Source organism: Giraffa tippelskirchi, chromosome 2 (assembly GCF_054371585.1).
Source record: "Giraffa tippelskirchi isolate mGirTip1 chromosome 2, T2T-mGirTip1v1.2.pri, whole genome shotgun sequence".
Classification (NCBI taxonomy): Eukaryota; Metazoa; Chordata; class Mammalia; order Artiodactyla; family Giraffidae; genus Giraffa; species Giraffa tippelskirchi.
In genome coordinates this window covers 225,889,076-225,905,098 of record NC_137276.1, presented here as the reverse complement: position 1 = coordinate 225,905,098, position 16,023 = coordinate 225,889,076, and the positions used below count along the sequence as shown (strand labels likewise).

Below are 16,023 nucleotides of genomic sequence, written 5' to 3'. Positions count from 1 at the left end.
TCCTGAGTTGCGATGGATTCGAACCCAGGTACCCTGCATTGTAGGTGGATTCCTTACCATCTGATCCACCAGAGAAGCCCATGAATACTAGAGTGGGTAGCCTATCCCTTCTCCAGGGGATCTTCCTGACCCAAGAATTGAACCTGGGTCTCCTGCACTGCGGGCAGGTTCTTTATCAACTGAGCTACCAGGGAAGCCCTAATTCTAGTTCTAAGTATCTACCCTCTTTAGCAGTGAGAAACCTGACCCCCATTATCTCCCATCCATTTGCTTATTGATTCAACTCCAGGATACATGAAAAGCAATTTCAGGTTGTTAACATATACTTCCATGATACAGGTCTTTTTTGAGTCTGTATTCTGTTCCCTAAGGTTATTTGACTTTTTTTTCACCATTACCATTCTAATTTTATTATAACTTTGATATGTCTTTATCCATGAAAAATAAGTCTATTTGAGTTAGCTACTCACAGATATTTATTTTTCTATACAACTTTATCATGGATTGTTTTAGTTTCTTAATTTTGACTTGAATGGCAATAGTTTCTCTTACAGCTTAATTTAGGAAGACCTAACAAATATACACCGTGAAGACATTCTTCCATGAATATTTTACTGTCTAGTTAGTCAGATCTTCTTTTACAATTTTCTCCTTAAAGATGTTGTGCAGTCATTTTAATTTAATTCTGAGATTACTCTTAGTTTTGAAAGGTTTTTGAGTAGTTGTTTCTAAATATGTTTATAAATATATTTAAATATTTACTATTTAAAATTTATGTTTATATAATGTTTTACTCCTGTATTTTGTTGTTTTGCATCCTTTCTTTTTCCATCCTCACTTACCTTGCCACAGGTATGTTTACTTAATCTCAAAACCAAAGCAATTAGCTTTTGGTTTGTGAATATTCTTTACTGTTTTTCTCATTCTGTTTGTAATTGATTTGGCTCCTTACATTTGCTTCCCTTTTCTTCTTACTTCTTTGGGTGATTCTACTGTACTTTTTCCAATTTCTTGATTTAAATATGTATTATCAGTTCATTTGTTTTCAATCTTTCTTGCTTTCTGATAAATGTACTTCAAACTATAAATTTTCCTCTAAGACTTGTGTCCCACAGATTGAGCAATGTAAAGTGCTCATTTTATTGCATTCCAAGGCTTTCATAAATTCCCTAGTGCTTCCCAAGGATTATTTAGAAGTTTTTTTATTTCCCTCTCATAGGCTTATGAGATTAAAAAAAAGCCTATCCTCTTATTATCAAGGTCAAATTTTATGGCCTGTTGGTCAGAGAACATGGTCTGCATGATATTAATTTTGGAGGAATGAATTTGGGCCTTCTTTGTGGCCTAGGAGATTGTCAATTTTTATGACAATTCCATTATATTTAAGAAGAAAATGTATTCTGTCTTTGTATATAAAGTTCTCATACCATTGATTAATTCGAATACATTGACATTCAAATTTTTTTATACTTTTTCATATTTCTGTCCAGTGACTAAGAGGTTACCCTACTTTTAACAATAGCTTTGAAGTTTATCACTGACATTTTAATCTCTAAACTGGGTACGGAATTTGCTCCATTTTGCTGTTTTAAGAACAGGGCAATCAACTCAATAACCTAGTATTTTTGAAAAGCCTGGTCTGAGATATGGTCATTCATACAATACATGTTTATTGAGGATATGACTTTTGTGGGACTTGTCCTAGCAGAATCAGGGAAGGGGCTTCCCTGGCACCTCAGACGGTAAAGCATCTGCCTACAATGTGGGAGACCCAGGTTCAATTCCTGGGTCAGGAAGATCCTCTGGAGAAGGAAATGTAAACCCACTCCAGTACTCTTGCCCGGAAAATCCCATGGACAGAGGAGCCTGGTAGGCTACAGTCCATGGGGTTGCAGAGAGTCGGACATGACTGAGCGATTTCACTTTTTTTCACTGTCGAATGGATTTGGAAGTATATTTTTAAAAATGAGGGCATCCCCCCAGCTATAAAATGCAATATATGGGATAATGGCTGGAATTCACAAGCAGATTCATGCAGAATGTTCAGAATCAGTTCAGTTCAGTCGATCAATCGTGTCCTACTCTTTGCAACCCCATGAGTCGTAGCACACCAGGCCTCCCTGTCCATCACCAACTCCTGGAGTCTACCCAGGTTCATGTCCATCGAGTCAGTGATGCCATCCAGCCATCTCATCCTCTGTCATCCCCTTCTCCTCCTGCCCTCAATCCTTCCCAGCATCAGGATCTTTTCCAATGTGTCAGCTCTTTGTATTAGGTGGCCAAAGGATTGGAGTTTCAGCTTCAACATCAGTCTTTCCAATGAACACCCAGGACTGATCTCCTTTAGGATGGACTGGTTGGATCTCCTTGCAGTCCAAGGGACTCTCAAGAGTCTTCTCCAACACCACAGTTCAAAAGCATCAATTCTTCAGCGCTCAGCTTTCCTCACAGTCCAACTCTGACATCCATACATGACTACTGGAAAAACCATAGCCTTGACTAGACAGACCTTTGTTGGCAAAGTAATGTCTCTGCTTTTTAATATGCTGTCCAGGTTGGTCATAACTTTCCTTCCAAGGAGTAAGCGTCTTTTAATTTCATGGCTGCAATCACCATCTGCAGTGATTGTGGAGACCCCAAAAATAAAGTCATCCACTGTTTCCACTGTTTTCCCATCTATTTACCATGAAGTGATGGGACCAGATGCCATGATCTTCGTTTTCTGAATGTTGAGCTTTAAGCCAACTTTTTCACTCTCCTCTTTCACTTTCATCAAGAGGCTCTTCAGTTCCTCTTCACTTTCTGCCATAAGGGTGTCATCTGCATATCTGAGGTTACTGATATTTCTCCTGGCAATCTTGATTCCAGCTTGTGCTTCTTCCAGCCCAGCATTTCTCATGATATACTCTGCATATAAGTTAAATAAGCAGGGTGACAATATACAGCCTTGACGTGCTCCTTTTCCTATTTGGAACCAGTCTGTTGTTCCATGTCCGGTTCTAACTGTTGCTTCCTGACCTGTATACAGGTTTCTCAAGAGGCAGGTCAGGTGGTCTGGTATTCCCATCTCTTTCAGAATTTTCCACAGTTTATTGTGATCTACACAGTCAAAGGCTTTGGCATAGTCAATAAAGCAGAAATAGATGTTTTTTCTGGAACTCTCTTGTTTTTTCGATGATCCATCAGACGTTGGCAATTTGATCTCTGGTTCCTCTGCCTTTTCTAAACCCAGCTTGAACATTTGGAAGTTCACGGTTCACATATTGCTGAAGCCTGGCTTGGAGAATTTTGAGCATTACTTTACTAGTGTGTGAGATGAGTACAATTGTGCGGTAGTTTGAGCATTCTTTGTCATTGCCTTTCTTTGGGATTGTAATGGAAACTTACCTTTTCCAGTCCTGTGGCCACTGCTGAGTTTTCCAAATTTCTTGTTCAGAATACCCCCTCCCTAGCCCCCATTCAATGCCACAGTAACTAAAACACAACTACGAGAAATTCATCTGGGGAGTTGTAATCTCCAAATGTCCCCTTTTAATGTGTAAAACTATTTGTGGATTGACTGCAAGTTGATATTATTCTCTAACAAACATCTTATGGTTGTTGTTGTTTAGTCTGTCATTTGTGTCCAACTCTTTGTGACGCCATGGACTGCAGCCCGCCAGGCTCCTCTGTCCATGGGAATCTCCAGGCAAGGATACTGGAGTGGGTTGACATTTCCTTCTCTCTTCCCAACCCAGGGATCAAACTCACATCTCCTGCATTGGCAGGTGGATTCTTTACCACTGAGCCACCTGGGAAGCCCATCTCATGGTGAATTTATCAAATTTCTCTATTTTCTGATGACCAGCTAAAAGCAGCTTTTGTAAGGAAACAGGTTAAGGAGAAAGGGTAGGGAAGAAGGAACATAGGGAGTGAGGCAAAAAATAAGTACTTCCAGGGATATAAGTTCTGGAAAGCTGTAGCAGTCGGGGCTTTGGGAAGATGGAAGCAGCAAGAAGCTGCCGTATGCACGCGTGGGGAGGTGGGTGAGCAGAGAGTGGACTTGGGGAAATTTAAGAAGACAGATATCATCTGTCATGATTTTTATCGACTGGCCTCACACTTATGGCTAGTTTATTCCATATTGGACAAGAGGGGAACATTTTCTGCTCTTCTTCAATTTAGTCTCAGAGAACAAAAAAGGACAAGTTTGATGCTTCTGGTTTCTTCTCTTTCATCAGTAAGAAATTCACAATGACTTAACCTGAATCATACTAGTGTGATGTATCTATTGCTCAAATATTAATAATTCATTTGATAATTATTATATGGTCTTGCAACATCTAATAGCATCTTTGGTTCTTGGTTAAATTCTCTGTTGTGATTGAACTTATCAGGTGTGTCATGTCCTCAGTGGAACTGTAAATCTCTTAAGCGTAAGGCTGCTGTGTAATACTTTTCTGAATCTATTATGGCTAGCTATCTAGTGCAAATATTACATAGGTTTACTTGTCTCTTCTATGGAGACTGCATCTTTCATTGGAGTTCATGTAACTGTCTTTGAAAGAATGCTTCATTATTCCCACTGAAAAACAGATAATGGAATAGTCTTGACTTCAGCTAAGTGCCATACTAAAAAGACTAAAATTTGCATCAGAAAAGAGAAAGGAATTCCATACCTCTCCTCTGTGTAATGTGATTGCATTAACAAGCTGTTAACCAATGAAATGATGCAGGGTAAACTGTCAAGACAACTTCATCTTGTGAACACAAGGCATCCTTCCGACATCCTGAGAGTTTGTGATAAACATGCTTTCATATGAACTTGACAAGAGTCTTTGATTGAGCATCTCCCTTTACCCCTTTCTAGAACTTGAATTTAACTCTGTAATATTGAAATAGGAGTAAATAAACACACTCACTTACCAGATGTGAATGAGAAGAATGGCCAGAGGAGATGAACTGGTGGGCGATTAGAGGCTGGACTCTTCCTTTGGCTAATTCAGCATAGTCCAGGTGCCACTTTATAAGCTTGTAGACTGGAAAACCTGCATTCTGAGGCTTTTTGACAGCATACCTAGTCAGCCTATCTTTTATAATAGATTGACATCAAGACCCAGGTCTCTGTATCCATTTATATAGACATCTACCTAATTGACAAATATTTATTGAGCCCTGTGAGCTGCCAAGCCCTGTTCTCGGCAGTGAAAATGAAGCAGTGAATTTTCTTGTGTCACTATAGAGAGCACATATTAGTAAAGGAGTTTGACAAACAAATAAATATCTAATATTACTAGTAGGTAAGGAGAAGGGGATGACAGAGGATGAGATGGTTGGATGGGATCATTGACTCAATGGACATGAGTTTGAGCAAACTCTGGGAGATAGTGAAGGACAGGGAAACCTGGCATGCTGCAGTCCATGGGATCACAAAGAGTTGGATATGACTGAGCGACTGAACAACAGCAGGTGATAAAGGCGACAAAGGAAAATAGAGGAGGGTACGAAGATAGGGAGTGAGAGATGGACAGGACGAGCCCAGATGAAGTCAGAATATGAGTCACATGAGGTCTGGGCAGAGATTCAGAGGGAGGGAACTGCAAGCACTAAGGCCCTGAAGTGGATACCAGCTGAGAATGTCTTAGGAACAGTAGTGCTTATTTTCAGTTGACTGGAGTGTTTTGGGGGCAAATAAAGTCCTTTCTCTCCATGCAGGCTTGTTACATAGAAAGGGTGTCACCATCCAGAGGCTGATTGGTGAGCCTCATATCTGAACAAGTTGGGTTAGTGACCGATGATTCACTGCACCAGGTTGACCTTGTCTGATGCATCCACCTGTTCTTCTGAGCCATACCCCATCTGGTGTGTCTCTGACTAAGGTTGGGATGGACAACAACTTTTCTTCCTTCATTTTTAAACTGAGGTTAGGAAACACTGGGTGAATGGTCCAGCACCCATCAGCTGGGTAGCACTGGCAAGTTCTCCCACTCACTTCCCTTTTGTAAAGAGAGCTGATAACATGCCCAAGGCCACACAGGCAGAGACTGAATAGTTTTTGACTGTTTTCTACATCTCTCTCCTGCTCCCTCCTCTCTCCCTCCTGTCTCTTTGGTCAGGTCCACTCTGGTTGAAAATAAACTTGCTGGTTGGCAATAAACGACAGAAAAGAACCCGTGTTGACAATTAGTCAAAATTAAGTCTGTCTTAGACTTAGAGAACAAACTCACGGTTCCTGGGGGGGGAACGTTGGGGGAAAGGGATAGTTAGGGAGTTTGGGATGGACATCTACACATTGCTATATGTAAAATGGATAACCAACGAGGACCCACTGTACAGCACAGGGAACTCTGCTCAATGTTATGTGGCAGCCTGGATGGGAGCGGAGTTTGGGGAAAATGGATACATGTATATGTATGGCTGAGTCCTTTTGCTGTTCACCTGAAACTATCCCAACATTGTTATCTGTTATACTCCAATATTAAATGAAAAGTTTTTTAAAAAAGAATTAAGTCTGTCTTTACTAACAAGAGTATTACCCTTTACAACCTGAATTTTGGGCATATCCCTGTCTCTTAATATTGCTGCAAGAACTCATATCTGGTCAAGCCACTTGCTCTGACCTGCCTACAAGGTCAGAACTTCAACAGGTCACAAACAACCCCACGTCCTTAGATGTTCAATACACATCTGCTTACAGAACACAGGAGAGTATTTCCTCAAAGTAGAGGGTGAGCTAATGGATGATTCGAGGAATCACCAAATTACCCATCTCATGACCTGGTTCATGATTTATTTGAACACATAACCAAGTATTGATGAAAGTGTATTAAGGAAAGCACCAGCCTGTTTTTACTTATTTATTGATGCCTCCATTTTATTTCAGAACATTTCATGTAGCTCTCAAGTCAACCAGTAACATCTTACAAACACACACAGTTCTTTCTCCCCTGTCAAAGCAGTTTTTCACACGTGGCATCATTTTCTCCAATCGGCAACAGCTGGCTTCGCTGTTTCCATTTTAATGACCCGGGGCTTAGATGTGGCGGCCGCTGCGCTGTCCACGAGGGGTTTTCACAGACGTGACTTCATTTTATCCTCTCCTCCCACCCTGCACGGCTGAAAGGGTGCCCGTCCTCCCATTAGTTTGAGGAAGTGGAGGTCAGTCTGTGGTGACATCCCACCAGACAAGCCGGTCTCGGTCCGAGAGGTGAGATAAGCTAAGGGTCGGGGTTAGGGGCATCCGCACGACTTCGGACCAGTTGCCTGACCAAGGACCTCCCCGCAACAAGCCCGCCTGGCAATTTAGTTTAGTCGCTCAGTCGTGTCCGATTCCTTGCTACCCCATGGACTGCAGCACGTCAGGCTTCCCTGTCTTTCACCATCTCCTGGAGCTTGCTTAAACTCGTCCATTGAGTCGGTGATGCCATCCAACCATCTCATTCTCTGTCGTTCCCTTCTTCTCCCGCCTTCAATCTATTAGCCAGGGGCATCCACCCTCCCGACCCACCAGCAGGACTTCGACTTAAGCAAAGCATCGAATCCCGCCGCGTGTTAATCACGTTCCAGAGGCCACAGCAGAGCGCCCTCAGGGCAAGGACGGATCTGACTGTGCTGCGACCACCGGTCTGGGCTCGCGCCCTTCGGGAGCGGAGGATTTGAGGGTTCTTCCTGCCAGGAACCCTCGAGAAGGGCCGCCGAAGGACCTCTCCTCGCCGCAGCCGAGCGGGGAGCGGGGGAGGTTTGTGTGTTGCGGAGTGTGTCGCCTCGCTCCCGAGCCTCCAGCAGCCCAGCTGCGGCCGTAGCACCAACCGGGAACGCGGGCCTCGGAAACCCGGGCCTCGGAAACCGCTTACCTCCACTACCGGATTTCCGCCGGACCGCGCTTCCCACAGGCCCCGCCCCTTCCGTCGACTTTCCCCTCGAGGCCCCGCCCCTTCCGCCAGCCCCGCCCCCGTTCAGCCCACGTGTGAGCCCTGGGACGCTGGCTGGGTCGCCGCGCGTTTGTTTCCGCCAGGTCTCCGGGTTCGTGGATCCCGGCGCGCCCCTGCCCTCTTGGCCATGGGGGTCCCCAAGAGAAAGGTCTTGGGCGGCCAGGACGGCGCGGCTGCCCCGGCGGGCGCAGCCAAGCGGGCCCGCACCGAAGAGCTCACGGGCGTGCGCTTCAAGACTCAGCTGAGGGACCCGCAGGGCGCGGGGCCTGGTGAGTGCAGTGGGGAAGAGAGCTCGAGCTTGAGAGGCGATCTCCCGGCTTCTTCTGTCTGCGTGGGGCCTCCGTGTGCAGACGCAGCAGCTCATTTCTGCAGCGAGGGTCTGAGCCCAGCTTCCCGATTTGCAGTCAGGAAACTGAGACCTGGGTGCCGGGGAGTCCAGGGCCACGATTTGCTTGATGGTGATAGTTTCCCTGAGAGTACATACTTTCCCTGCCCGGGCAGCATCTGTCAGCAAGCTCTAAAATTTTTTTTATTGCGATTGTTAGGAAAGTGGACAAATGTACTCCTCATTCACCACAGCGAATATTTATGGAGTCCTGACTGTGAGTCGGGGGCTTCCCTCATAGCTCAATCGGTAAAGAATCTGCCTGCAATGCAGGAGAACCAGGTTCGATTACTGGGTCGGGAAGATCCCCTGGAGAAGAGCATGGCAACACACTCCAGTATTCTCCGTGGAGAATACCGTGGACAGAGGGCTATAGTCCATGGGATCGCAAGAGTCAGTTCGGGGCCGTTCAGTGAGCCGGTTTGCAGTTAACTGCCATGGCTGTCAGCTCTGTTTTGCGTAGCTTTGATTCTCCACCACTCACACTGACCCGGGAACATGTAATAAGCTATCACATGAAGCCACCACAGGGCCTGTCAGTTGACCAAGATTAGTGACTGATACGAAGTAGATTCTATAATTTCACTTTTTGAAAAGTGTGATCACCCTGTACAACTTCTTGTAATCCATTAGAAAGTATTTAGATTATGAGGACAAAACACAATCAAATTAGGCTAATATGTGGAAACACTGGCATTGTGTCAAAATGAAACAGTGACAGTGTTTCTCTCAAGTGAAAAATTATTAAGTTCATGGCCAGAATATCCTCAGTTTCTCGTTTGTCTTCCACAGATTGTTTTTTTTTTTTTTTTAAGATTTGATATCCGCAACTGCTAGCCAGTGCTAGGAAGATGATACCTGCTTTAGCACAGAATTATACATTTCGTTCATTAGTTTTTGGAGAAGGAAATGGCAACCATTCCAGTATTCTTGCTTGAAAAATCCCATGGACAGAGAAGCCTGGTGGGCTACAGTCCAAAGGGTTGCAGAGTTAGACATGACTGAGTGACTAAGCACATACATTTCATTCATTCATTTGTTCATTATTTACAAGGGGCTATTCTTTGCTGGGGTAGAGATCAAATGGTGAGTAAGAATCAGATGGGCCCTCAATTTTTAGATTGAATGTGTAAGTGAGAACATACAGTATTTGTCTTTCCATAACTTGTTTCATTTAATACCTTCAGGGTTCATATAGAATGCTGCAAAAAGTAAAGTCACCTACTTTCTTTTTTAAATTTTTTTAATTTTGGCTGCACTGAGTGGCATGTGGGATCTTAGGATTGAACCTGCACCTTTTGCAGTGGAAGCTTGAAGTCTTAACCACTGGATCACGAGAAAAGTCCCAAGTATCCTTTTTTGAAGGCTGGATAATATTCCATTGTATGTATCTCTTTCCTTTGTTTTTTTTTTTTTTGATGTGGACCAGTTTAAAAAATTTTTATTTTGCTTTAGTTATCTATTTGTTCACTCATTTATTTATGTATGGCTGCACTGTACAGCATGTGCTAGCTTAGTTCCCCAGCCAGGGATCGAACCCATGCCCCCTGCAGTGGAAGCACAGTCTTAACCAGTAGACCACCAGGGTAGTCCCTGATGTGGACCCTTTCTAAAGTCTTTATTGAATTTGTTACAATATTGTTTCTGTTTTATGTTTTTTTGGCCAGGAGGTCTCTGGGATCTTGGCTCCTTGACCAGGGGTTGAGCCCTGCCCCCCTGCATTGGAAGGCGAAGTTTTAACCACCGGAAGTCCCTTTTGTGTGTATTTCTATGTATAGATATACCGCATTTTCTTTATCCATTATGCCCCCTTCATGTTGATGGGGGGTGGGGATGGAGAGCAGGGTTAGATTGATAAAGACCCAGAGGATGCTCAGGAGCATCGGATGGTAACCCATCAGGAGGATTCCTGCGTCAGGAAGGGTTCTGCTCTCAACCAGTGCCTTTCAAAGATGCTCCCCGTGACTTCCTGGTGATGGGGAAGAGGAAATGTCTTCTCTCTCGATCTCCGCATCCCCCCTGCTCCGCTGTGCCATCTTGTCACGGGCCGCTTCCAGTCACCTGGCTGTTTCCTGCCAGCAGCCTCCCTCTGTCACTGCAGCACCTGGGATTGTTTCTAAAGAGACCGTCCTTATTAACATCTGATCGTGACTCATTTCAGCCCTGGAGGCATTTGTTTCCGCTGCTAAGAAGCTCCCCCGAGAAGACGTGTACGACGTTGTGGAGGGGTACATCAAGATTTCTGTGGAGTGTGCCGAGATGTTCCAGCTCCTGAGTGGGGAGAAGCGCCCTGAAAGTGAGGTAAGCTCTTCCTTGCCTGGCCTGATACGGAGAAGGGAACGTTAATGCTACTGTTGTGTTGGGGCTTCCCTGGTGGCTCAGTGGTAGCGTCCACCCGCCACACAGGAGACCCAAGTTCGATCCCTGGGTTCGGAAGATCCCCTGGAGAAAGAAATGGCAACCCACTCCAGTATTCTAGCCTGGAAAATCCTATGGACAGAAGAGCCTGGTGGGCTACAGTCCATGGGGTCGCAAAAGAGTTGGACACGACTAAGCGACTGAATAGCAACAGCTATTATGTTAAGCTTGATGAAGAGAAATGTGATATCAATCTCTTAAGATATTACCAGCTTTCTACTGAAAATGATGCTCTGTGCCTGGGCTGTAGGGATACATTCATTTTTGCATTGTAACCTTTGAAAGCATTTAGTGGAAAGGGCTAAACTTGTCACTGGTGAATAATACCAGAAGGAAGGATCATAAATTCTTGTCCAAATGCACTTGGTTTCCGCATAGTTTGCTTTAACGGAAGGGAAATAGGTAAAGACCGCGTGTCCCGGGTGCAGATGTATATTGAATTGTCTGTTGTTTTCTGGTTCCAAAGAGGTTCAGAATTTGCAGTGTTTATGAACCTGCTGAAGTATCAGGATTATTGCTGTAAGACTGTAGATCTGAATATCCCCAAAGCAGTGAGGTGGAATCATTACTAGAAATTTCTCTTTTAATTTCATTGGTTTAATTGTAAGCAAGCTGTTCTCTATTTAGCTGGACTCTTGGAGCAAGACTAATTCCAAAGCTCAGGGCCTGGCAGTTCCCTGTGTTTGATTCGGGACCTGGCAGGTTGAAAGATTTAAACTTGCAGGTGACTGTGGCTAAGACGAGTGTCTGTAGAGGTAGAAAAGAAAAGGGGAATGATTTGTAAGCACTTCGATTCTGTCTTTGCAGATGCTTTTAGTATTTCAAGTTTTTGAGGCCATATTATTGCGGACAGCCAGTGACCTTTCCCATTTTCACATGGTGGGGACCAACATCGTGAAGAAGCTAATGAATAACCACATGAAGCTCATCTGTGAGTCCCTGTACGCCTCAGGTTACAGGTAAGTTGGCCGCCTGTACATGGCAGGACTAGCCTTGGACTTGGTCTGCGTTCAGCCCTCCACTCGCCCACAGAACCAAGCTGTTTCTGAGGCTATGGCGGTGCCCCTCTTCCTCCTGTTGACTGTCCCCTCGCTGTCACCAACTCCTCTGTTGCTGTGTGCCCGCTGCTCCCGTCCTGCCACCCCCCGCCCCCAGCGGTCAGGGGAACACCCCAGACCTCCTTAACGCTGCCTGTCCTTTTAACCCCAACGGCTTGTCTCCTAGGTCCTCACAAACTCCCTCCCCCTCCACCTTCACGGCCTTGTGGAGGTGTCATCTCAGGGAGGCCCTCTCTGACCATCCCATCCACAGCTGAACGTGTGCCATAATATCCATAGCCATCTCCTGACCCACTGTCTCCCTCCGCTGGGATGCAGGGTGCATGAGGGTGGGGCCTTGACTGTCTTGTAAATTGCTGTTTTCCCAGCACTTAAATAGGACGTGGTAGGGGCTCAGTCACTGCGGATGCTAGGTAACCTGCCACAGGGTGGAAAGGCAGCCGGGCTCTTGCATCTAGAGATGTCCCCTGTGCAGAAGTCTTCTGACCTGCACTGTGGGTCGGGGGGTGGGGTCCAGCTCCCTGATGACTTACTGGAGAGAGACATTGCCATCTTCTCCATACCTTCATCTTGTGTTCTTGGGTCTTCCTTAGACTCAGTTTTTTAGCTTTCTTTGAAGATTTTGTTAGGATATTTTTTTTTTCTTAAAGAAAGGACATGTCTCCACATTTCCTTCCTCCTGTTTTCTGGTGTGGGGCCAGCAGACCACACAGCCAGGGTGCAGCTGGCCTCGAGGGGGCTTTTGCAGTCCTGCTGTCCCGACACACCTGATGTCCCACTCATCCTGAACAGGATGGCTCGAGCCTGCCTGAACCTGATGGCCGCCATGGTGACCCAGGGTCCCGAGGCCGCCCGGGACGTCTGCAGCCATTTCGATTTGAATAAAAAGACCTTGCATACCCTGGTGACCAAGAGGGATCCAAAGGTGAGGCACGTCTCATATGTTCCCCCCACCCCCAAGTTTTCCTTTCCTTCCGGGGAGCCGTGGTGGTTCCTGGATCCTCCTCTCTCTGGCCTTGGTCCTCACATAGATGGAGCAGGAGGCCTCTGTGTGGAGAGGTATGCGCCTCGGCAGCCACTTTGAGGAAGGGCGGCCTCACCCTGGCCAGTGGTAGGGGCCTGGTCACCTGGTGGGGCCTGAGTGACAGGGACATCTTGAGGCCAGCTCCTCTGGGGCTCAGCATGGCGGGGCCTTTCTGGCCCGTGAGGATGGTGCAGCTGGTGGGTGTCTTCCCAGAGCAGTGGCAGTGGTCTCCACCGGCCTCATGGGGTGGCCCTCGTGGTGGTCCTCCCATGCATGTTCCGTCCACTGTGTGGAAAAACCCTCGAGAGGCCACACCAGTGAGGTCATCAGAAATGACATTTATGGCTTTTTAAAAAAAATAATTATTATTTATTATTTGCTTTATTTTGTGACTGTGGTGGGTCTTTGTTGCTCTGCAGGCTTTTCTCTAGTTGTGGCACACAGGGGCTACTCTGTAGCTGCAGAGTGCGGGCTTCCCCCTGCGGTGGCTTCTCTTCTTGTGGAGCACAGGCTCTAGGCGCACGGATTTCAGTAGCTTGTGGCTCTCTAGTTGCGGCTCCTGGGCTCAGGTTCAGTAGTTTGTGGCACAGGCTCAGTTGCTCTGTGGCATGTGAGAATCTTCCTGGATCGAGGATTGAACCCGTGTCTCCTGCATTGGCAGGTGGATTCTTTACCATGGAGCCACCAGGGGAGCCTGACATTTGTGGCTTTTTAATATGTTCCTTGTGCCTCCCAGTAAGAAGTCTTAACAATGAGTAGGGGCTGGATTGTGCCAAAGAGAATTGAAGTGTGAACGATTGGTTTTTAGGAGAGTTGTCTGAAGAAGAAGGGTTTTCTAGGAGCTCCAGAAGTTTCCCTTGGGTTTGAAAGGATCTTGAGGGAAAAGCACGAGTTTCAGAACTCATGAGCCGGAGCATGGGCACCCTTCCAACCCCTGTGCCAGCTGTGGGCGGTCGAGGCGCCCCTTCCCCTTTGCAGGGTCTGCCCTCCACGCTGAGCTTCCCACGTGGTGCTAGTGGTAAAGGATCCACCTGCCAGTGCAGGAGACGTGGGTTTGAACCCTGGGTCAGGAAGATCCCCCAGAGAAGGGCATGGCAGCCCACTCCAGTGTTCTTGCCTGGAGAATCCCCATGGACAGAGGAGCCTGGCACGCTACAGTGCATGGAGTCTCAAAGAGTCAGACATGACTGAAGCGACTTAACACACACGCATACATACCGTCACTGCTGGCTCTGTCCTCCACGCCTCCTTCCTTGGCATCAGTACCAGGTGACAGAGGCCCACCTCTGTGCCCCGGTGGAGGAGCCACGTTAGAATAAGTGACTTCTGCAGCCAAGTGTGACCTCCTTCTCCAGCTCTTCCTATGAATTAAAGAGATTCTATACTGCCAGGGCTTCCCTGATAACTCAGTTGGTAAAGAATCCACCTGCAATGCAGGAGACCCTGATTGAGTTCCTGGGTCAGGGAGATCCGCTGGAGAAGGGAAAGGCTACCCACTCCAGTATTCTAGCCTGGAGAATCCCATGGACTGTATAGTCCATGGGGTCACAAAGAGTTGGGCATGACTGAGTGACTTGAAGAAGAAAGAAGAAGAAAAAAAATACTGCCAGGTAATACTAGACTGAAGGTGAATCACAGTAACAAGAGCGTTGAAGGTTTTTCTGGAATTATGAATAAGGTTTTTCTCTGAGGAAAAGCTTCCAGGTCTTCCTGTTTCATGGATATACTATGATCAGTGTGTCCGAAGTTCCACTTAACGAGTGATGGCTCCTGGCATCTAAACACGTGTCTGACAAAAAGAAGGTGTGTTCTATTTGCACCCGAGGGCAGACCTGGCTCTTTGGTCTTCCCTGGCCATCAGCCTGGCAGTAATTACCTGTCAGAATCCCTTCCCTTTCCCTCCCTCAGTCTTGACCTCAACCAGCCTTTCCATCTTAAGTAAAGTGCACTTCAGTGGACAGGCCACCTGCCACCGCACAGCGTGGAAAAAACCCAGTCTTTGTCTGGATCTGGCTGCTTCAGCTCAGGGCCTCCTTTTACCTCTTGATCCAGAAAACGGGAGTTACTGTAGAAATGAAAGTGTTTTTGCTTTGCTTAATCATCTGTATCAAGTGTCTTACATAGTTTGTGCGTGCTGTGCTAAGTCACTTCTGTCCTGTCCAACTCTTTGCGACCCCGTGGACTGTAGCCCACCAGGCTCTTCTGTCTGTGGGATTCTCCAGGCAAGAATACTGAAGTGGGTTGCCATGCCTGCTTCCAGAGGATCTTCCCGACCCAGGGATTGAACCCACATCTCTCACGTCTCCTGCAAGGCAGGCAGGTTCTTTACCACTAGCGCCACCTGGGAAGCCTGGACCCTCTGCATTGGGAGTGTGGAGTCTTAGCCAGTGGACCACCAGGAAGTCTGAAATACTTTGTATATTGTAGGAAATCGTTTCTAGACAATAAAAAAAAAATTTTTTTCATATGGGAAATGTCAGGGACATTCAAAAATAAACATCGGCACAGTGACTTCATATGTCCCTGTCATCCAACTTCAGATGCTGTCATCCTTCCCTGCCTTTGGGTTTTGAGGCAGTCTGTTACAGCACGTGTGTGTGTGTGCACACTAAGTCGCTTCAGTCGGGCAGAGTCTTGTCTGACTCTTTGCAGCCCTGTTGACCGTAACCCACTGGGTTCCACTGTCCATGAGGTTCAGTTGCCATGTCCTTCTCCAGGGGATCTTCCCGACCCAGGGATCAAACTAGCTCTCTTGCTTCTCCTGCATTGGCGGGCGGGTTCTTTACCACTAGCGCCACCTGGGAAGCCCCTATTACAGCACAGTGCACATATATTTTTGACCATAAATATTTCAGTATCTCAAACAGAAAGCAACATTTTAGAAAACAAAACCATGGTGCCATCATCATACTTAACACTGTTAATAATTTCTCACCATCATCTAATGCCCAGTTCAGTCTTTTCCCCTGCTGTCTCAGAAACATCGGTGCTCCCTGTGGTTCAAATCAGGATCCACACAGGGGCTACATGGAGTGTTTTGCTGGCACTTTTCTTGAATCTCTCCAGATCTTTGAGTTTTCTGCTTTTCTCCCACTTTTTTTTTTTTTAATGCCATTTAGTTATTGAAGAAGCTAAGGGAGATTTTTTTTTTCAGTGTTTTTAACATTTTAGAGGGAGTTATTCAAGCCTCGTGAAGAAAGAGGATTATGAATATTTTTTCTCATCCAA

At 46.2% G+C, this 16,023-nt stretch overlaps 1 protein-coding gene across 1 annotated transcript in view; it reads left to right on the top strand.

Annotated features, from left to right (window-relative positions):
* The first annotated feature begins 7,639 nt into the window (after window positions 1-7,639).
* Window positions 7,640-16,023, top strand: part of URB1 (URB1 ribosome biogenesis factor) — a 72,571-nt gene continuing 64,187 nt past the window's right edge. The window contains exons 1-4 of the mRNA XM_081558344.1: window positions 7,640-8,179; window positions 10,457-10,596; window positions 11,521-11,672; window positions 12,564-12,696. Coding sequence (XP_081414470.1) covers window positions 8,038-8,179; window positions 10,457-10,596; window positions 11,521-11,672; window positions 12,564-12,696 — 567 coding nt within the window. The 5' untranslated portion in view covers window positions 7,640-8,037. The remainder of the gene's footprint in view (window positions 8,180-10,456; window positions 10,597-11,520; window positions 11,673-12,563; window positions 12,697-16,023) is intronic.